The sequence below is a fragment of the Ictidomys tridecemlineatus genome, chromosome 15 (genome assembly GCF_052094955.1).
Source record: "Ictidomys tridecemlineatus isolate mIctTri1 chromosome 15, mIctTri1.hap1, whole genome shotgun sequence".
NCBI classification, from domain to species: domain Eukaryota; kingdom Metazoa; phylum Chordata; class Mammalia; order Rodentia; family Sciuridae; genus Ictidomys; species Ictidomys tridecemlineatus.
In genome coordinates this window covers 8,155,420-8,177,450 of record NC_135491.1, presented here as the reverse complement: position 1 = coordinate 8,177,450, position 22,031 = coordinate 8,155,420, and the positions used below count along the sequence as shown (strand labels likewise).

The window sequence follows — 22,031 nt, the reverse complement described above, 5'->3', positions numbered from 1 at the left end:
GGTTTGAGGTGGCACACAGCATGCACACAGCATAATCAGGTCTCTTTCACTGCTGGACACCCCCTCCCCTTGCCCTTCCCTCCTTCATCCTTCCTCTGGTTCATTTTTAAGACTCTACTGTCTCATCTATTTCCTTTTTCCTTTTCAGCTTCTGCATATGATATTAAATGTACACCCATTGACCTCCTGAGTCTTACTTATCTCACACAACAAGCTGTTCTCCATTGGAATTCATTTGTCTGCAAATGACATTATTTTGTTATTCTTTATGGCTGAATAAATCTTCCTGGTGTATATATACCACATTTTGTATCTTCTCATCATTTGACAGGCTGTTTCCTGAAACTTGGTTATTGTGAGTGTCACTGGCATAACCAGGGTGTGCATGTGCTGCTGTTTACTATGCTGACAGGAATTCTTTTGAGTACATACCAGGATGTGACAGAGCTGGGGCACATGGTGGCTCCATTCCTAATGTTGAAGTGTCTCCATTGCTAGCTCCATAGTGGTTGTGGAGTTTTATAATTCCATCAACAGTGCATAGGTGCTCCTTTCTCCTGGGACCTCACCAAATTTTTTCTTATTCTTCAATCTTGACATTGTAATTAGCCTTAGATAAAATCTATTTGCAGTTTTAATTTACATTTCCCTGATGCGTAGGATATTGAAAATAGTTCAATATGTTGATATATTTGTTGAGTATCTGTAATTCTTCTTTTGGAAAATGTCTATTTATCGATTGTGTATTTGGGTTTTTGGAGATAACTTTCTTTGAGTTTTTTTGTTTTTACCTTCTTTCAGAAGGGTAGCTGGCGAAGTTTCTCTCCCGTTCTTGAGCATCTTTCTTCACATACTTGCTTCTGTTGCTGTGCAGAACTCTTTTAATTCGATGTCTTTCCATTTGCTAATTCTTTGTTTTATTCCCTACGTTTAGGGGTCTTATGGAGGAAGCCTGTGACTCTATGTTGGAGACTTGACCCTCTGATTTTCATAGCAGTTATAAAGTTTCTGGTCTTACTCTAGGAATTTGGCCCACCCTGTGTGAATTTTCTATGAAGATGAAGTAAAGCATCAACTTCATCATGTTCCTGTGGAAACTCCTGGGTGACATGTTTGGGGAGTCCCGGCAGAGGGACAAGACAGGAAGGAGAGATTGTAGCTGTATGGTCAGAACCTCCTGTGCCACCAGGGATAACTGCAGATTGTACACAGCAGGCATTCGAGGGCACTAGGATAACTGTGGCCAGTGCAGCACTGACTCAGGGGTCACCCAGCATTCTCCATTTATAGAACAGAAGCTTGGTTATCACCAGAAACATTGGTACTGAAGCACAGAGATCACAGTAGGCCAGTGGGTGCTGGACTCTTCTGTCCCTCAGACATAGCACTGGTCCAGGACAGGGCATGGACTAAAGTTAAGAACTGAGAATGTGCTTGAGGGACACTGTGGGATCCAGCAGAGAGCATGAGTGTATCACTCCTGGTGACAAATTTAGGACATAGTACGCTTCAGAGGAAATATTGACTACAATCTGACCCAGGGAATTACTCCAATAAAGTAACCATTTTACCAAAAGAACTGAAAGGACACTTCTGAGAAGAGTAAATATAAGTGGATAACAGATATATATATATATATATATATATATATATATATATATATATAAACTTCAACATACCTAGCAATCACAGAAATGGAAGTCAAAACTACATTGAAATTTTATCTCACTTCACTCAGAATGTCAATCCTCAAAAGCACAATAATAACTTCTTGGGAGGATGTTGGTAAAGGGCACACTCACACATTGTGGGTTGTACTGCAAATTAGTACAACCACTCAGGAAAAATCCATGGAGATTCCCCCAAATACTAGGAATGGGACCCCCATGTGACCCAGCAATCCCACTCCTTGGCATTTATGCGTATCCAAAGTCAGAATAATGTAGTCACTCAGCTGCATCTGTGCATATAACAGCACAACTCACATGAATCAAGTTTTGGAAATAACCCAGATGAGTGGATGAAGAAAATTTGGTGTATACATATGCGCAGTGGAATATTACTAAGTCATAACGAACAATGAATTTATGGTATTTTTTGGTAAATAGATGGAACTGGAGAAAGTCATGCTAAGTGAAATAAGCCAGCTCAGAACGTGAAGGTTTAATGTCTTCATTCATATATGGAAGCTGGAGCAATGTAAGAGGGAAAACTAGGGGATGGGGCTCTGATATCATAAAGTTAGAGAGAGGGAAGATGAGTGTAGAATAAGGAGGCGAAGTGGGTGGGGAGAAGAATGGGAAAGGTGAGAAAATGGAGAGTGGAATGGACAAAATCATGCAGTGGGCATAATAAATACAGCACAGTGGGCTCCGCCTTAACCCATCTCTATAAAGCATAAGTACATTAATACTAGTGGATAGAGGAGGGAGAAGTGGGGGCAGAACATCACAGCCACTGGAGACAGAAGTGGAGCAAATGATATCCCATGCGTTTATGATTGTGTCAAAATGAAGCCAACTATTACGTGTCACCACAGTGCACCACTAAAGCATGAGAAAGCTCACCATTTTACTCTGTCGCCTGGGTGGTGTCCACACTTCCTATTCAACCCATGGGATTGGTGGAATGGTATAACCGGCGACACATATTAAGTGCGCACAGTGCTTTAGACACATGTCACCACTCCATAACTACTGAGCACTCACAGGGTCTCGTGATTGCCATAACTCTCTTAAATTTCGTGGCAATACTAGTCATGAAACAAAACTCAAGAAACAGTTTCCCTTTTGTAAAAGCTAGCTCTTTGGTCTTGATGTGCACAGTGTTCTGTCTGTCCAGAGCACATATGCTTCTGCAACTTTCCTGATTCAGTTCCTCTCTGCCTTCAGCCAGACGAATACCCATGCCCCGACTGTTGGTCATTCCTGCGTCCTGTCCACCCACAGCCTCCTGGAGGGCACCCCCTTGCTGTCCCAGCCTTGGGTGGTTTGCATGCTGCCTCCTCACTTGGGGGCCTTTCTGACCTGCTGCCTGTGCACCCTCTGCCTCCTGGGCACCTCACACATCATCCAGGCTCTGGTGAGCAGCAGGGCTTGCAGTGTGGGAGTCCTGCAGGGACGGGGTGCCACTTCCCACGCCAGTCTCTAGTGGCTTCTGGGCCTCTCCACTCTGCCCTCAAGCGAGAGGCTCACTTGCAGGTAAGGGGCATCCTGCCTTCTTCACTTAACAAATATTGGCTCGTCACCCAGGCGGTGTCAGCTGGTCTTCCAGGTGACGTGGATGAACAGAGAAGAATACAAATTTGTCCTCATGTGGAGCTTCTGCAGGCAGGGGACCCAGATAGTAAAATATAGAGAAGTTTCATAACATCAAGTGCCAACCTGTCTTTGTTTGTGACATATTCACACTCCAGAGATTGAGTTGTGGACATCTGTGGGCGTCTCTATGCAGCCACAGAGAAGTAGGCAGGGCCCAGAGGAGGAAACCCAGGGAGGAGTTGCAATTTTCTTCTCAAGGTACCAGGAAGCCCCAGTTGTGAGCAAGGAGTCTTCAGAGGACCATCTGGCTCCTGTGTGGCCTGAGGCTGGATGAGCAGAGTTCACACAGAGCCCAGGAGACTGTCTTTCCATCCCTCTGTAGGGAGGCAAGGTGGGAAGCTGCAGGTCCTCAGGTTCCTCTCTGGCCTCACTTCTCCCGTCTGGAGAAGGTAGGGAAGTGGCTCTGCCCCTCTCCAGGGTCAGTAGGTAAAGCCTGAGGAACACACAGAAGTATCATTTAACGGCCAGCGTCCTTAATCATTCTCAGTTAATTCTCAAGCGTTTTCCTCAAAATTCCATGATGGTGACTCCTTTGAGTCATTCAGAGATGTTCAGAGCATTAGAAAGGCTGAGATCTTTACCTGGTTCAAAAAAGCTGATCTCAGACAATTGAAGAGACAAGGGAGCTGATTGGAAAGTGGGTGCATCTCACAGAATCAGGAGCCCTAGGCCCCAGGGCAATGCAAGCCTGCTCTGGGGACCTGGGAATGCAGATGGCACAGCATATCCAGCAGTGTCCCTGCCCCTCACTGGCACCTCCTGTCTTCTGAAGCTGTGGCCTCTCTGTGGTGGGTGCCTACTGGAAGGCAGTGGCCCAGCCCTCCGAGACCTCCACCTCTCCATCTCTCCTGCAAGACAGAGTCCCTATCCAACTGGCTGGAAAGGCTCTGGTTGTCCCACTGGGGATCACCAGACACCCAACCCCATCCACAAGGTGCAGGGCTCCCCACACACTGATTCTCAGGTGGCCCAGGCCCCACGTCAGAACAGCTGACATGTGGGCTGCAGGATGCCCTACTGTGGGGCCACAAGGAACTGCTGGATGATTTTCAGTCCTTGGCCTCTGCTCTTAAGAGGCAGGAGCTCCTCCTAGTCATGACAATCAAAGGAGCAAAAGTCACCCCTGGTTGAGAATCATAGCTATTGTTAGTCAAGTTTGGAAAATGCTAGATGACACTTAAACAGTGCTCTTTGTTGTAGGACTTATCTGGGGCTTGAGTGACCTAATGTGCTTTCTGCAGCTCTAAGAAGAGTCGGGTATGCCCTTTGGATGGCATTTAGGACATGTCAAATCACAGCTACTTCAGGAGTTGTGCTGTGATCCGCCCGGGAAGATGGCGGCGAAGGGAGTGCATCACCCCCGTGTACCGCGTCACTGTGCGGGAGAATGACGAGTTAGAACGGCTAAAAGCTATCTTGTTAGGAATTTCCAGCAAAATTAGGGTGCTCCAAAACCTAGAGGAAGGATTTTCATCGCACAAGGATCAGCTACGGGGGCTCAAACGTGAGCGATTTGATTGCACGGAGAGTCACGCTGCTTATTCACCAAATTGCCCCTCAGCTAGAGTCTGCGGTGAGCGCTGGGAAACAACGAGATAGGAATGCAAAGATACAGCGCTGCGGATTCTGTGGGCTCCTGCCAGCTGTGCAATCACTGTACTCAGTGCTGAATTCTGGATTTGAGACGGGGGAAGGAAGCGGTCCAATTCAGTTCTCCACACCGCTCAGACTACGGAGGAAGCCAGCGGCCACCATCTTGGAGAGCTGACGTCACCATCCCTGTTTTCGACTGATGGCAGCTCATTCAGCTGTAGAACAGGCAATTTCAGGCTGCCATTTGCCTGCTTCTCGCAGACAAATTACTCAGGCTCAGTGCTAAGGAACCCGTGGAAACTGCTTCTTGGAGCCTGCTCCTACAAGAACATACACCGAGCCCGGAGCGGCCAAATTCTGGCCCTCGGAACTGCTCTGGCCCAGGGCTAAAGAACCCTCGCAAACTGCTTCTCGGTCCGGTTCCTGCTGAATACTGTGGAGGTAAATACCAACCGAGCCTTCATAGACAGTGGCAACAGGATTCAGATGGAGCTTGTGAGGGCCGGTCAGGACTCACCCATTGCTTTGGTCACCCTGCAAAGGGAATGAAATGCTGCCATTTGCATGGGATACCAACATGGCAGAAATCTGATGTCATCAGAAAGCGGCAGAGGAGATAACTTCATGGATAACAACGGCGACAGAAACAGTTGGTCTCCTGGTAAAGAAAGTGAATCACATACACCTGAGTCTCTCTCACTTTGTCATCAAGCCAGAGGGGCAGATCAGAGCCACCACCTGTGCCTAGAAAAGGCCCAGCGACCCGCAGGTGTGGTAGTCACGTGACCCCCATTGGAGAAGGGACAGAGCAGAGCCATCGCCCGCACCCTGAACAGGCCTAGCGGCCCGCCAGCGTGTAACTCACATCACCCCAATTGGAGTAGGGGCAGAGCAGAGCCTCCTCCAGTGACCGGAACAGGCCCAGCGACCCGCCGGCATGGTAGACACATCACCCCAATTGGAGTAAGGGCAGAGCAGAGACTTCACCCTCGCCTGCAAGGTAGAAAGACCTGTGACCGACCTGCAGAACAGGCCCAGGAGTCCGCGGGCATGGTAGACACGTCACACCAATTGGAGGAGGGGCAGAGCAGAGCCACCACCCGCTCCTGCAAGGTAGGCAGACCTGTGACTGTCCTGCAGAACAGACCTAGCGGCCCGTCAGAGTAGTAGACAGATCACCCCAATTGGAGGAGGAGCACAGCAGCGGCCCACCCTTGCAAGGGAGACTTTTCAAGTATACAAGAGCAATATAAATATATAGGGGGAAATTTCAATAACACAACAGTTTCAACAAGCAGAAAGAAATGCGAGCAGTATGAAAAGGAAAGAAAGGACCACAAGCAATGCAGGTCAACTCAACTTTAGAAGAGGTAACAGCTGCAGCAGATGGAATGTCAGATAAAGAATTCAGGATATACATGCTTCAGATGATCTGGAGTCTCAAGGAAGACATTAGACAGCAAAATCAGACAATGAAAGATCACTTCGACAATGAATTACATAAACAAATCCAAGAAGCAAAAGATCAACTATACAGGGAGATAGAGGTTATAAAAAACAAACAAACAGAAATCCTAGAAATGCAGGAAGCAATAAACCAACTTAAAAACTCAATGGAGAATACTACCAGCAGAGTAGAACACTTAGAAGATAGAACATCAGACAATGAAGACAAAGTATTTCAACTTGAAAAGAACATAGACAGCTCAGCGACACTCTTAAGAAACCATGAGCAGAACATCCAAGAAATATGGGATAACATAAAGAGATCAAACTTAAGAGTCATTGGAATACAGGAAGGTATAGACGTCCAAACCAAAGGAATGAGCAATCTATTCAATGAAATAATACGAGAAAACTTCCCAGACTCAAGAATGAGACAGAATCCCAAATCCTAGAAGCCTATATTATGGCAATAAGTATATTAATGGAAGTGTAACTGATGTGATTCTGCAATCTGTATATGGGGTAAAAAATGGGAGTTCATAACCCACTTGAATCAAAGTGTGAAATATGATATATCAAGAACTATGTAATGTTTTGAACAAACAACAATAAAAAAGAGTTTCTATTTTATAAAAATAAAAAAGGAGTTAAGTATCTAGTAGAAGAGAGAGACAATTAGTGATAAGTGTTATATATTATACAAACCTACATTGAGTATTTTCAAAGTTTATCTCAAGCATACCTGGTCCAGACTGAGAGTCAAGAGTACTTTTCAGAGTCTAAAGGGCATTCAAGTAGTCTGAAAGAAAAAACAAGGGTCAGCTAAGTAAAAAAGATTGTTCCAAACCAAAGGAGGTGTAGTTGCCAATAAGAGGAATAAGAGAGCAGCAGCAATTCTCAGACACTAAAAGCCGTTGGTTTGTCTGGGGCACTATCAGGGAGGCTAGGAGCTAGAGATGAAGAGGGTAATTGCTGGACCATGAAGGACCTCATGTGCTGAACAAGGTTTGAACTGAATTCTGAGGGTTGGAAAGCTATTGATGCATAAAACACAAAATTGCTTTGGTTACAAAATGGAGCATAAAATAGAGAGGGGAAGATTGTAGGCAGATGTAAACAAAAGTTTTGGTTGGGTATTTACATAAAATTGTCCTAAGTGAGCTTATTTTGGCATAATTCCCCATATATATGTATACATAAATATTTTTTCTTCCTCTCTCTTTATTTCTTTCTGCTTGGAATAAGAATGTTATGACAGGATTCCAGCAAATGTCTCATGATACTGAGAAAGAAAGTGATGCATAGTAATCAGGGCAAAAGCAATAAATCTGGATTAATATTATTAATATAGGTCTATCTACTTCTGCATTATCCTATCCCTTCTCCTCTCTCCTTCCCCCGAGTAAGCCATTATCCTAAAGTTGGTGTATATCATCTCATAAATATTCATATGTTATATATGTATATAAGAATGCATGTATCCCTTTATATTGTATTAATTGGAATGTATATTGAGCTACTATAACAACAAAATATATATAGTGGTTCAAATATCCTGTGGATCAAGAGACAAGTCAGGGGATAGGTTACCAATTCAGGATAGATGTCTCCAAAAAAAAAAAAAAAAAGAGTTGTGCTGTGCAGAAGGTTCCTTCAGGACAGTGTCCCTACAGCTGTGGGTGCTGACTCCATGAGAGCCTGGCTCAGCCTGATCAGAGGCTTAGACACTGGACAGGGGCATGCAGAAAACTCCAGGAGAATTGGGCATAAGTAAGCAAGTGGACGCCCTCAGGGGGGTTAGTGGGGACTCTTCCTGGATGGAATGACTTCAGCTGCGTTGCTGATGACTCTGGTCCTTGCGGAGCTTGGGAACCCACTTTCTGGTCTTTAAGACGTGGCAGTGCTAATGCGTGTGCCCTGGTGGCTGTGAGTGTGGGGTGGAGGCAGATGAGCCCCCGTGATGGGAGCTGGTGAGGTGTCCATGTCCTGCTGGTGGACTCTGTGCTGGCTCTGTGGACACGGGGCCTCCTGGATAGAGAGGTCCAGGAAACTGAGTCAGAGCCCTGGACTGAGGAGGCTGTGTGTGGCTAGAGGACCTGAGGACAGCCAGTTCCTGAGATCTCCCTGATGGTCTGACAGTTCAGCCAGACTTGGGACGACCCTGACGTGGCCCCTGATGAATGCCTTGAGTCCCTTGAGTCACCTCTGCCAGCACTGAGTGTCACCACCTCTGGGTTCCTTTGCTCAGTTGGGGATAGCAATGGAGGCAGGTGACACCATTTGGGTGAAGCCTCTCTGGGGCTCAAGCTGCAGCACTCAGGAGGCGGCACCGTGACAGGGCCCTGCTCTGCTCCCTGGACCCTAGGGGTACAGTGGGCGCACAGGACAAGACAGGCTGTGCAGGTGCAGGGCCAGAGCTGCCACGGTGCAGACTGTGCCCTGTCTTGTCTGTTCTCTGCCCTCGGCACCGGGGTCGGCCCTTAGCACAGAGACCTGCTGCAGCCCCAGGGACCGTGCGGATCTCTGCTCAGGAGAGGTGGAGGAGCTCACCATGGCCAGCCCAGGAGGGCTCTACCAAGAAGTCAAGTTCAAGTTCAGGTACGTTGTGTGGGCTGGAGGTGGGGTGCAGAGCTGGGGAGACTCAGCAGCTCCTGAATCTGTCCCTGGGGAAATGTGTTTGAAGGCAGCGACTCTGGGTGGGAACATAAGGGGGCATCGGGGGCCTCCCTGCTGTGTCTCACTAGTAGCTGCCCAGGCTCTAGAGGTCCCTGTGGGGGAAAGTCACAGCTTCTTGCTTGGATCTCAGCGAGGACCAAAAGCTCCCAGCTGGGGATGAAGAGGAGTGTTCTCTGGAGGACACCTCGCTGCTGCAGCCCCCGTGGGCAGGTGACCCCAGGGAAGGAGGAATGGCCCTGTCATGGGCTAGATCCTCGGGGCCAAATCAGCTCTGAGGACACAGGTGTCTAATAAAGCTTGCTGAGTGACGCTGTGTGACCATGTGGCTCCTGGACTGCTGTCACAGCACAGCCTCCCTGTCCATCTGGGCTCCCTTCATCCCCGCCCTGGGCCCTGTCCCACTTACCCACCAGCGCCTCCCTTCCCCCCCTCTTCTTCAGGTGGACGCTGTCCCCAGCTGTCCCCTCTGCTCCTCTGGCCTCGTCCCTCCTCCCTTCTCCCTCCCCTCCTGTCCTCCCCCTTCTCATCTGTGCAGCTGGGTTAGCACTTAACCTCTGCTGCCTGCTTGCCCAGGACAGAAGTGGCCCTTCACACCCTTGACCCTAGTCACACCTGGCTCCTGAATCCTGGAGAGGGTGACAGGGACTCAAGACCCCAGAGTAGCATCTAGGGTGGACCCAGTATTGAGGGACATTACCATTGTCTGTCACACCCTGCTTTTCCTAAAGAAGGGCTCAGGAGTTGAACTGTGTCCCACCAGAAGGTCCTGATGTCACAACCTCCAGTACTTGGACTGTGACCTTTTGTGGAAATTAGGTCTTTACAGATGTGAGCAGGTCATAGGGGCAATCCACCTGCCTCAGTCATATAGTAGGTAGGGCCCAGTCCTGGACTCCAACCTCTGGCTGAGTGCTTATTGACTTTGAGGATTGAACATCTGAACATATAACACACAGGAATTCCTGAAACTCCAGGTATTTTAATTTTTGAGTGGGTCTTCCTCTCAAATTACCTCCAGAGCTGAGGAGAAGCCACCCTCATGCAACCCAGGTGGCCTTCCTGCCATTCCTCACACAGCCTGAATGTGTCTCCATTTCAGATCACTTACATGTTGGCTCTGTGTGTCACAAGTGTTCCTGAAAGATGGCAGATGGTTCTCTCTCCCCCTCTCTCCATTCCTCATGTCTTAGGAAAGCCCTGTCACCAGCTCAGAAGGGCCCTTCTTATCACTATCTAACATGGGGACTCTGACGACTCCGTCTCTCCCCTCACCATGACGTGATACTCCACAGTGGGTGTCTCTGCCTGACTCCACACTCTACATTTGATCCTGACCTAGGTTGACATTCATTTCTGTGAATGTGGGGTTATTATCTTTCTCCTCATTGGCACTGCATACTCTAGGATGGGGGGACTTGGCTTTAACAATCTGCCTCCAGTCAGACAAGACATTCCCTGAAAATGGGAACATGGCCAGCCGCCATTGGCTGAACTCAAAGGCCAGGCCTTCCTCAGAGATTTGGTGTGAGGAACTAGGGACTCTATGTGGAGAGAGCATTCAGGCCCAAACAGGGCAGCTGTGGAGCTGTGAAGAAGAATGACTGTTGCTGCCCTGAGCCTAGTGCCCCTGACCTGCTCTGTGATCCTCATAAGTAATGTCTGATGTTCACGCCTGCCAGAGAGTAGGGGAGAATGATTTCCAATGTCTTTTCTGTGGCTAACCTTCATGATCATGTGTTTTCACCAGTTAGTTCTTCCCATTAGAACTTCTGGATATGAAGACTTGAGAGCCAAGTTTAGGCCTTGCTGGAAATGATGCCCAAGATGTCCAGTTGCCCAGCTCTGCTGCACTGATAACAGTGTGCACAGTCTTGTTGGTGTGCTGTGGGATAACCCTTACCAATGCCTTTGTGTTCACAGGTGGTGGTGGGATTTACAAATTGCTCATAAAAAAATAAATAAAATACACTTATTGTGTTTAGATTGCATTTGGTTTGACAGAAAATCCTGGGACTCTCTTATGGTGAGGTTGAACAATGATGTGGCTGGTCACTATCTTATGCAGATTCTAAGTCCTTTGAGTATAGAGTAAGGAGTAAGGTGCAGGAGACTAACACTACATAGCTCTGCTGCATGACCTCCAAATTTAGTGAATTGCATAGTGAACTAAAAGCAGCAGAGGTAGAGTTTATTTGGACTTTACCTTCATTACAAGATTATGAAGAAAAATTTCATAACACCTACCAGGGGTCACTGAGTGAACAGTCCAGTTCAGTTCTAAATGTATCCTAGGAAAACTGGTACCTTTGTTTGTGTCACTCTTGACAGGTGGTGCTTTAAATATGGGGAAATTGGAGAGGGGGAAACCCAGGGTCACTTATAGGACAACAGGAAACTGTGTCCCAAGTCTCAGTCAATTCCTAACCACTCATTACACCTCAGCTCAGATAAAACCATGTGTTAAATGCTGAGTAGAAATGATAGCTCAGAATATATCCTTCCTTTCACCATTGATGTAAGTTTTAAAAGTCCCAAACAGATCAATTGTTGTTTATGATGTAAACACCACCAGGGAGGAAAATAAATCTAGTCTGGAAATTACACTCCTCCAGATCATCATCATAACACAATCTGGAGATGCACGTGAATAAAAAGAACTCTAGGTGCTGCTACATTATATTTCTTGTTTTAAGAATGAGAAGCAAGTCTGGGTGATATTCATTTTGCATTGGTAGGCTTCTGTCTGTGTAAAATTAAACATGATTTTTTTAATGCAATATGTGACAAAGTGAATAGGGAAATTCCAGTCATTTTTACAAGCAAGTGATCATGGAAGCAAAAACAGGATCAGAATGAAGAAACGGGTTTTAAATTCTGTCAGAGCACTGTAGGTACACATGGGAGTTGGGTTCATGCAGAGAAACCCACCCATGTGTGGAAGTTTATTTCCCTTCCTGATCCCCCTTCCCCGCATGCCCCTCCCCCTCCATTTTCCTCCTCTAACCAACTAGAATTCCTTTTGCTCCTGAATTATCTTATATTTCATTGGTTCTCTATGTTATCCTATCCTCCCCTCACACTTTTCATGTAGAAGTGGTTTTTATGTGAAGAACCCTTCAGTCCTGAACATGTCCCAGGACAGGAAAACCATCACAGTGTCCATGGAAGATCCTGGATCTGTCAGAGGTTACTCCCATGGGAACAGCCCTTTGGGGAAAGCCAACATCTTCTCCTGGTAAACTTTATCAAAGGCTTCAGCTTGGGCCACTGTGAGGTGATTCTTCCAGTCCCCACAGATGCCTGGAAAACATGAAGTAGACGCAGATCAGATCTAGGGATAGAGCTTAAGATGGCGACCTCCTCCCTGCTCTGTGTAGACAGCAGAGTGACCTCTGAGTCATTGGTGAGGCCCTCTTATTCCTGGACACCATGTGCATTTCCTCTTCTCCCTGTCTGGAAAGTGTGTCCTGACTGCCTTGCTCTCCCAAACCATCCTGCGCAGAATCCACAGGTAGTGATCCTGTCTATAAATCAGACCATCTGGACTGGAGCTAAGTCTGACCACTTGTTTTTTTAGCACTTTGACTCAAACTAACAAAATTTGTGATCTGGGTAATGAGAGCAGTTCACACCTAGTCTCTGCTTTGGCCAATCCCTGTGATCAGTTCTTCTGCACAAGGAACCCATGTTGACCCTTGCCTAACCCACTGGGTCCAGTCCCTTGGGGCTCAGAGTCTCCCAGGACGTCCAATCTCCTTCAGCCAAGTTCCCTGGTGCTTTGAGGCTCTAGCTGCAGGGTCCTTGTTGGTTGACTCCATCCCTGGGACTGCCCATTTGCTCTCTGATCCATGACACAATCTTCTGATTCAGCTTCAGACATGCCAGGCTTCCCCCTCCTCAGGGTGTTTACCTTTCCTGCTCCTTACCCCAGAGTCTGTCCCAGCAGAGACCTTCCCCTCTGTCCATTGGCCTCACTCATATGTTTACTCCAGTGCAGTGACTCAGTGGGGCTCTCAGCTCAGAACCCTACATCTCCATCCTCCTTCATAGCAATGATCAAACATGAGATGTTCTGTGTACTTCCTTCTTGAATGTGCATAAGGTATGCATTTCTAACATATGAAGGTATGAAAGTATTTTCACAAATTGCCTAAGAATTACTGCTTAAAGGAATTACACCATATATGCTCAAAAAATATTTTTTGAAAGGACTGATAAAGAATGAGGAATAGACTAGCATAATACCCTGGTTTACAGACAAGGATTTTAAAAACTCCCTGGAGGGATTACCCTGTGACAGGGTGGTGGTGGTGTAATGCTAAAGATTTGAACATAATTTTTATCTTTTACTCAGGTAATTACAGCATTATTTGTCATATATATTAATTTTCACATAGCAGACTGATCTAATTAATGAATTAATTAAAATATAACAATAACTAACCCAATGTAAGATATGCAAGTAAACAATATACTCAAACGAATATAAAGTAGCAGCCTGTGTCATATGTCATGGCTGTCCTAATACCACAAATGACTCATACTCATCTTCATTAGTAGAACAATCTTTACTGATTTCCTTTGCTATTCCTGGGCTCCTCCTCAAGTCCCATTCCCATCTCTGTTTTATGGCTCTGTGCTCCAGGCTCACTGGGTGGCCTGACCTCCTGAATATCCCTTGAAGCATTTACTATATTGATTCCATGGGTCACCATTTGAGATCCATGTGAACTGGAGAACTTTGCAAAACAGGTTCTGTCACTATGTGGAGTAGACATTTTCAATAGGCCTGAACCCAAGGGTGGAGACACGATTCATTTTTACTCACAGGAAGGAGGCCTTACAATGTCTCATAGCAAATGCCCTCCTCTCTACTCTATCCAATCGTGTCTTTCTTTGTGTATCTCTCTCTTTAGGGCACTGCTCTGTGGTAAGTCACCAGTGGAGTGTCCCAGACACCACCATCTCCAGAAAACCCCTACTCCCCAAGACCGAGTCAACCTTCTCCAGGTACCTGCAGCCCATCCCAGTCCCATGAACACAGTTTTCCTGAAGGAAACGAGAGGCTCTGGGCCATGAAGGATTCAAGTTGAAATGTCCCAACACCTGCATTCTAAGTGCCGGGGGCAAACACAAGATGCCCACGTAGTCTAACCCATTCTGAAACCAGGGCATTTACCTTTTCTTGTATTTAAGAAAGGCTTAATAATGAAAGTTTCAGGCAACATTTGAAAGTTGGACATCTTGTTTTGATTCATGACTTGGAAGGAGCTGTTCTTGAAAACTGAGTCCAGTTCTTCTGGAGTCAACTTCTTTCCCAGGAACTGACAGATCCTCTCTATGGTGCTTCTTGGGTCCTACATGTGAAAATGAAGAGGGAAGCTATCAACAGGCAGCAGAGCAGGACTTGGAGGATGGGAAGGGGTGTTAGGAGGGCTGTGGGGAGGAAGAGGAGGGGAATGACATCAGGATGGGAGAAGCCTGCTGGGGATGCCAGAGGAGAGAGACAGAGACAGGGCCAGTAGAGGGTGTGAGGTATGTGGTGACCTGAAGATCACAGGGGCTTCACCCGAGGCTGAGCCAGGACAAACCTAAGGCAGGGACTGGGGTTTCCAAGGAGACACCTGAGGTTTTAAGATAACAAAGGAAGACAAAGTCTCCAAAGGCTAATCCTCACCCCAAGTGACCCTGCGTCCCTTGACTGGCACTGAATAACACACGGGGATTTACAATATCTCCTTAACTTGACTCCATGGTTATCGATGGGTTTTCCTGGGAGATCACAGCAAGGGAACAGGTCATTATGAGAAGAGAGGATTTCCTTGGAGACCTAGACCTCTGTCAGCACCATAGTCCTTTATTATAGTTATGTTTTCAGGAGCCCCAGTCACTGAGTGACAAGAAGACCCCACGGTGGCAATGATGTAAGAACATGTTGTTGGTTGGAGAGGAGAATCACAGGGAGTGTGCAGCTTGCTGCTGAGGTGGCTGAAGGTGGCACCAAGGCTCCTCCCTGAGGACTGACCTCATGCTGAGGACACAGCAGAACAGGAAGCACCTGCAGGAAGGTGACCAGGGTCCCTTCTCCAGGGAAAACAGATGCCTGAGCCTGTGGCACCTTCTCTGTCCCCAAGACTCACCCACAGGAGAAGTGTTTTCTAAGGTCTGCTCACTCCTTTACATTTTGTTCATTTTGACCACTTCTGAAAAAGCTTCTAAATATTTTAAAGCTTTCTATTCCATATGGACCTGTGAGCCTCCCTCAGAGCCCTGTGCATCTCTGTGCTGTTCATGGGCAGTTTTTTCTGCACCAACAAAAAAATAGCATTAGGCTAAGTACCTGCTCCAAGTGTGACAATCCAGTCAGTGTAAGTGGCACATCTGGAAACTCAGATGACAATATTTATTTAGTTGGGAATATTCAAAATCCTCTCCATTTGCTATTTTGAAATATATACTTAGTTACTCTTCTCCTCAGTTGCCACCTTGTGCCTCAGATCACTGGAAGTCATTACTGTTCTCAGCTGTACCCTGCCCACACCACCAGGGCTGAGCTCATCCCTAGGCCCTGCCTGTTACTCCAGGCCCTGACCCCTCACAATAGTTACCCAAAGTGGCACCTCACATTCATGTCACTTTGTCAGTCAAGGGGGAAGCCAGAAAGGTGGACCTAACTCTGGGATTAGTGCTTTCTGCCCCACCCCTTCTAAAGGCTAGGTTTCTGGGAACAGAGCAGGTCCTGCAGGCACAGACCCTGGCAGTCCTAGCGGGTGGCATAAGCCATGTCACTCTACCTCGGTTTGTGGAAGGGTTCTAGAGGTTGCCAGATGCAATTATTTGGAAGATATGAAGAAAGATCTTGGAGCTTGGGGAGCATCTCCCAGAAGCAGGGAAGGCAAAGGCTCATCTCCTCTCAGTGACCTCCACAGCCTATGCTTTGACAGGGAACATGGAAGGAAGATACTGAAGACCATGAACGTTGAGGAAAGTGAGGATGTTGGGGTGCTGTAGGCGCCAACCATGAGAGGGGGCTCACCTTCTGCAGCTCTTCATAACTCAGTAGCAGGACGTTCTCTCTGTCTCTCATGGACATCCAGCCACGAATGTGCTGGAACCATGATCCATAGGGCACTGTGGGGCAGGCACAGGGGTGCAGGTTACACACTGCCAAAACAGGGCTGTACCATCCGTGTTACTCTACACACACTGACAGCTTGATTCACATATTATTGATCAATGCTACTCAAACTATGTAAGGAAATAGAGAGGGGGATCTTTCCTGAATACATTCTATGAAACTAGTCACATAGTGATACCAAACTGGGAAACACAGATCAAGTAAGAAAACAACAGACCAATATTCCTGTTGAACACAGATACAGAACAGCTTATTAAAATTTCAGCAAATCCTATTCAGCATTAAGATTATACTCAGGACCTGATGTGTTCACACTTTAATACTGTACATTACGAGATGCTGATTTCAATCCAGGGATGTAAAGTTGGTCAACACAGGCAAATCCATAAATGTATTCCACCACATCAATAGAATTTGCCTTGACAGAGGAACTTGGCTGAGCATCATGAGGGCTGTGTGTGACAAACCTCAAGCCAACATCATGCTAATCGGGAAAAAACTGGAAGAATCTCCCCTAACATCAGGAACAAGGCAAGGATGTCCACTTTCACCACTGCTTTTCAATAGAGCTCTACAGACTTGAGCCAGAGGTGTTGGCAGAGAAGGGAATCAAAACCTCACCAGTGGGAAAGAAAGAAGCCGCGTGATCACTGTTTGCAGGTGATAGGAGGCTCTGCTGTGAACACCCAAGAACCTTTCCACAAAAACTCCTATAACTGATCAATTTAGGAAAATAGCAACATACAAAATGAACATGCAAAAAACAAGCACTTTTCTTCATCATGAGAATGAATGTGCTGAGGAAAAATTCAAGAATGCAATGCCATTCACATAGGTTTCAACAAATACCCAGGTAGAGGAATGTGGTGGTGCAAACCTGTATCCCAAATACTCAGGAGGCTGAGGCAGAAGGATCAAGAGTTCAAACCTGCCTCAGCAACTTAGGGAGGCCCTCTCTCTATATAAAGTATGACTTGGGATGTGGCTCAGTTATAGAGCACTTGACTAACACCTGCAGATCCATGGGTCTAATCACCAGTGTCATAGAATAATAATAATAATAATGCTCAAGTTATCATTTTTAAAATTCTATCCAGTCTCAAATCATACTGAAGAAGTATAGTAACAAAAAAGTGTGCTAATATCAAAACATTCACTTAGATCAGTAGATTAGAAGAGAAGACTCAGAGACAGACCCATAAAGATGGAGTCAAATGATCTTCAAGTAAGGCACCAAAAGCAAATGTTGGAGAAAACAAAGCCTATTCAATGAATGGTGCTTGGAAAACGGAAAATATACAGTTAGATTGATGAAGCTAAATCCTGCAGAAAAAAATCAACTCCAAGTGGATCAAAAACAGGAATTAGACCTTAAACACTGTAACTACTACTGGAAATCGTAGTCCCTATCCTCCTACCTGTAGGTGCAAGTGTTACTTCTATAAGACTCCTAGTGTTCAGGAAAGAAAACCAGGAGCTGATAAATGGAGAGGCTCAAGTTAAAAGCTTCTGCACAGTGAGGAGATGAGACAGAGAGAGAGAGGGCTCACAGAAGGGAGAAAATCTTTTCCAGCTAATTTCTGACAGAAGATTAACATCCAGAACATAAAAAGAAGTCAAAATAACTTCATTATTATTATTTCTTTCTTCTAATTAGTTATACATGAAGTAGAATGCATTTTGATTCCTTGTACACAAGCGGAACACAACTTTTCATTTCCCTGGTTTGCACATTGTGGAGTCTGCACTCACACATGAACTTAGGATAATGATGTCCATCTCATTCCACCGTCTTTCCTGCCCCCATGTCTCCTCCCCAGCTTTGCCCAATCAAAGTTCATCTGTACTTCCCTTGACCACCCCTCTTTGTTCAGGGTCAACTTATCACAGAGGACATTTGTCCCTTGCTTTTTAACATTGGCTTACATAGCATAGCATGATATTCTAAACCTCCATCCATTTACCTGCAAATGCTATAATTTTATTCTCTCTTAATGCTGAGTAATATTCCATTGTGTCTAAGTGCCATAGCTTCTTTATCCAACCATCTATTGAAGGTCATCTAGGTTGCTTCCAAGTTTAGCTGTTGTGATTGAGCTGGTATGAATACTGAAGTGGCTGTGTCACTATTGTCTGCTGATTTTAGGTCCTTTGGGTAAACACCAAAAAGTGGAATAGCTGGGTCAAATGTGGTTCCATTCCAAGACTTCTAAGGAATCTCCATACTGCTTTCCAGAGTGGTTGCACCCATTTGCAGTAACTCAAGCAATGTATGAGTCTGCCTTTTCCCATTATCACATCCTACCACACTTCTTGTTGCTTGTATTTTTCAAAATTGCCATTATGAATGGACTGAGATGAAATCTTAGAGTCGTTTTAATTTTACATTTCTCTACTTACTGAAGATGTTGAACACTTTTTCATGTATTTGTTGATTGATTGTAAATCTTCTTCTGAGAAGTGCCTGTTCAGTTCCTTAGGCCATTTAATGATTTGGGATAAGACCAAAAATCTTAACACCAAAAATCAAATAACCAAATAAACAGATGGGAAATCACAATCATTTCTCAAAAGAAGGAATACAATGGCCAATAATTTCATGGGAAAAATTTTCAATGTCTTTAACAACCAGAGAAAAGAAAATTGATACTACACGGAGATCGTGTCTCACTCCAGTTACAATGGAAATCATCAAGAACACAAATAGGAATAAACACTGGCAGGAACTGAGTGAAAAGGAGCACTTACACACTATTGGGATTGGAGACTAGTACAACACCATGGAAATCAGTCTGAAGTTTCCTCAAAAGACTAGGAATGGAGCCAGCATGTGCCCTAATCATAGAGCTCCTTGGATCCATCAAAACAAAGTCAGCACACTATAGCAACACATGCCCCCAGGTGGACAGCAGTTCAACTCCCAGCAGCTGAGCTCTGGGACCAGCCTTGGTGTCCACTGACTGATGAATGGATACAGAGAATGTGGTTCATACACATAATGGATAGCACTCAGTCATAAAGAAGAACTAAATTATGTCATTTACAGGAAAATGGATGGAACTGGAGACCAGCATGCTATTGAAACAAGCCAGACTCACAGAGTCAAGGGTTGTCTGCTTTCTCTCATATTTTAAAAGTGTTCAGAAGAAGAAGAAAATAGGTATACCACAAAACAAGAGAAAGACCAGTGGAATAGAGGACACAGACCTATATGTGAAGAACACTCACCGTTTCCTTGGATGAACCACTGAAAATACTGTTCCAGTGACTCTGGTTTCTTACATACTTTTGTCATAATCCGATGATAATAACCTGACACAAGAACATCTTTGGGATTTCTCATGATATAGATCACCTTAAATTAGGGAAAATGAGAAAATGAAAAATCAGTCTCACTCATTTCCCACCTTGATCTTGGTCTTTCCCTGGGCAGTTCTTCCTTAATCTTTATTAGACATGTTGGGTTCCTTTAATAAATTAGTTATACCATTCATTTACCAAATATACATATTATTATTATTATTATTTTAATTTACATATATCAGCAGAATGCATGACAATTATTAATTTGTTAGATCTTAGATATCCATGATCTGTACTGATCACCCATTAGCCATGGGGAGCCTGGAGAGGCTGCTGATCACAGAGCACAGTGATGTGCAGAGAGCAGGTGTCATTACCTAGCTAGCCACGACTCCTAGCAGTCCCCTGGATGTGAGCATTCATCAGTGTATGCAGGTCTGCTCCCCACATACAGGCAACACTGACTTGGGTGCTCCCTTGTACCTGGCAAGAGGCTGTGATTGAGTGAGTATTGACGGACATCTGTAAGAGATGTATGCTGGGACACTCTAGTGTAGATGCAGTTATAATTCTGGTTACACATGGAAAGTGGTTTTCTAAGATTCTGACTTTAGCCAGTCGTATTACCCCTGAATTCAGCTGAGGCTAATATGCAGAATGGTCTTATTTCTTGCATGCAAGTGTGGTCTGGTTGTGGCCACATGAACCTAAATAATATCTGGGAATGGCAGTGTCACCAATCTACCCAGTGAGCACTCACCCCAGCAGATCTGCAGGGTTAACCTAGGCACATGGAAGGGGAAAGCAGGGGCTGAACATTAGGCACTGACCTTGGCCTTGGAAGTGAATAGAGACTTGGGGAAGAGATGGAAGGGGAGGTGAGAGGACATGAGCCGCGGGCCTTCTCTCTTATTTAAACGTTTATAACCATTATCTGTCTCTATCCAGGGTGAGCGTTCCCAGGTGGGCACAGATCGAATCCACTTCGTATCACCATTGGAGTGAATCAGGGAGAGAATTTCAATCATCCAGTTGGTTCCTAGAAGAAGAAAAATTGACTGTCACCCACTTCATCTGACTTGTGAACAAAACTTATGATAAATTACATAACATGCACTTTACCATCTGCCCATTTTAAGCATGCCATAGGGTGGTGCTGTGCAGAGTTCAGCATGTTCCTGCTGTTGCTCAGCCAATGTCCAGATGCTTTTTGTCTTGAAAAACTGAAACTCTCTGCTCATTAACAACATTTCCCTACTAATTCCATCTTTCAGGCCCTGGAACCCACCATGGGGCTCTCTGTTTCTGTGAACTTGACTACACTTTGCCCCATGGATTCCTATACTATTTGTCCTTTTGTGCCCATCAGACTGCACTTAGCATGAGGCCCAGTATTGACCTATATTGTAGGAGGAGTCAGCCTGTTGTCCTGGTTAAGGCTGAATCTTACTCCATTGGATCAACTCGCCACATTTTTTTTTGTTTTTGTTTTTTTTGCATGTTAAACTACCAGTGGATTTTTGGATGCTTCCAACCCTTGGCTCTTGACTGAAATCCTTCTAATATGTCCCAACTTCCCTTGACTTTCCAACCTTGTGTCCCTTCAAAGGCCATTGGTCCGAATCCTCACCCAGTTTGCAGTGCTCCTGCCCCCAGCCCCTCTCCTGTAGGTGCATGGCACCTGTCCTTTCAGTCCCTTGAATTTTCCAGGCTCTTTCTGATTCCCAGGCTCTGTCCATGCTGACCCTCCTGCTCTACAGTACCCCTCAGCCACATGACCTCCATTCCAACATTTTATTCCTATTGAGCTGGTATTTTCATAGTAGGTCTTCACAGATCACCCTCTTCCACCCACTTTTCCTGTTCCACCACACAAATTCCTGAATCTACTTAAGATTCACTCCTATATCTCCCTTTCATACCTCAGAGGACCTCTGCTGAGCACTTAGTCACTCTGTCCTAATCTGGATGCAAGTGGCCTGAGGCACTGCCCCTTCTTCCCCAAAGCAGGGGTCCCTGGCATGGAGAGGTCAGGCCATCCATCTGCTGAGCAAGAGAGGAATTCAGCCACCACCTTTCCCATGATGGTCCCTGTCCTGTTTCCTTACCTGATTTGGGGTAGGTCACCAATACTGTGTCTTCATCCTTTATCACAAACTGAGCACATGCTTCTTTCAAAACTTCATAGCTGTAACCAACCACAGGGAAACATATTTCTTCAAACCACAAGTAGCCATCTGTCATGGTGGTGAGCTCTCTGTGCGAGGTGCAGGGGTTCCTGCTGTGGCCACCATTGGATGTTGGAGGAGGTACTGGGAGGCTGGACTTTGAAGTAAAGTCAAAAGAATCATTAACTTTTCTGGTTGTCAAATTAACTGGGGGATTAAGCAAAATTGTGACTGGTGATCAAAATTTCTTTGCATTGAGCAATTTTGGACTCATTCAGGGAACAAAATCAGGATCTGAGCATGAGTTAATGGAAGGGGCCCCATAGCAAGTGCTGCAAAATAACCCACTGAGGAATCCGTGCGGCCTGAAGAAAGCCTTTTTTGTTG

General features: G+C 45.6%; 1 protein-coding gene and 1 long non-coding RNA gene across 2 annotated transcripts; one reads left to right on the top strand and one right to left on the bottom strand.

Moving 5' to 3' along the window:
- Positions 1–7,169: 7,169 nt before the first annotated feature.
- On the top strand, positions 7,170–14,263 carry LOC144370733 (uncharacterized). The gene is made up of 3 exons (XR_013430663.1): positions 7,170–7,364; positions 8,844–8,957; positions 13,952–14,263. It is a non-coding gene; the product is annotated as an uncharacterized LOC144370733 (long non-coding RNA).
- Positions 11,784–21,793, bottom strand: LOC101964782 (sulfotransferase 2A1). The gene is made up of 6 exons (XM_005336605.5): positions 21,585–21,793; positions 20,307–20,515; positions 19,402–19,528; positions 16,072–16,166; positions 14,215–14,392; positions 11,784–12,335 (listed from the first exon to the last, which is right to left on the bottom strand). The coding sequence occupies exons 1-6, from the start codon at positions 21,718–21,720 to the stop codon at positions 12,223–12,225; spliced, it is 858 nt and encodes a 285-aa protein (XP_005336662.1). The 5' UTR covers positions 21,721–21,793; the 3' UTR covers positions 11,784–12,222.
- Between the last annotated feature and the right edge of the window lie 238 nt (positions 21,794–22,031).

Excerpts from the sequence above, each read along its gene's own strand:
- LOC101964782 (XM_005336605.5), bottom strand. The coding sequence starts at position 21,720 with ATGACAGATGGCTACTTGTGGTTTGAAGAAATATGTTTCCCTGTGGTT. Across the intron at positions 16,167-19,401 it reads GTGGTTCATCCAAGGAAACG|TGCCCTATGGATCATGGTTC; the intron begins GTGAGTGTTCTT and ends CCTGCCCCACAG. Across the intron at positions 14,393-16,071 it reads GTTATGAAGAGCTGCAGAAG|GACCCAAGAAGCACCATAGA; the intron begins GTGAGCCCCCTC and ends TTTCACATGTAG.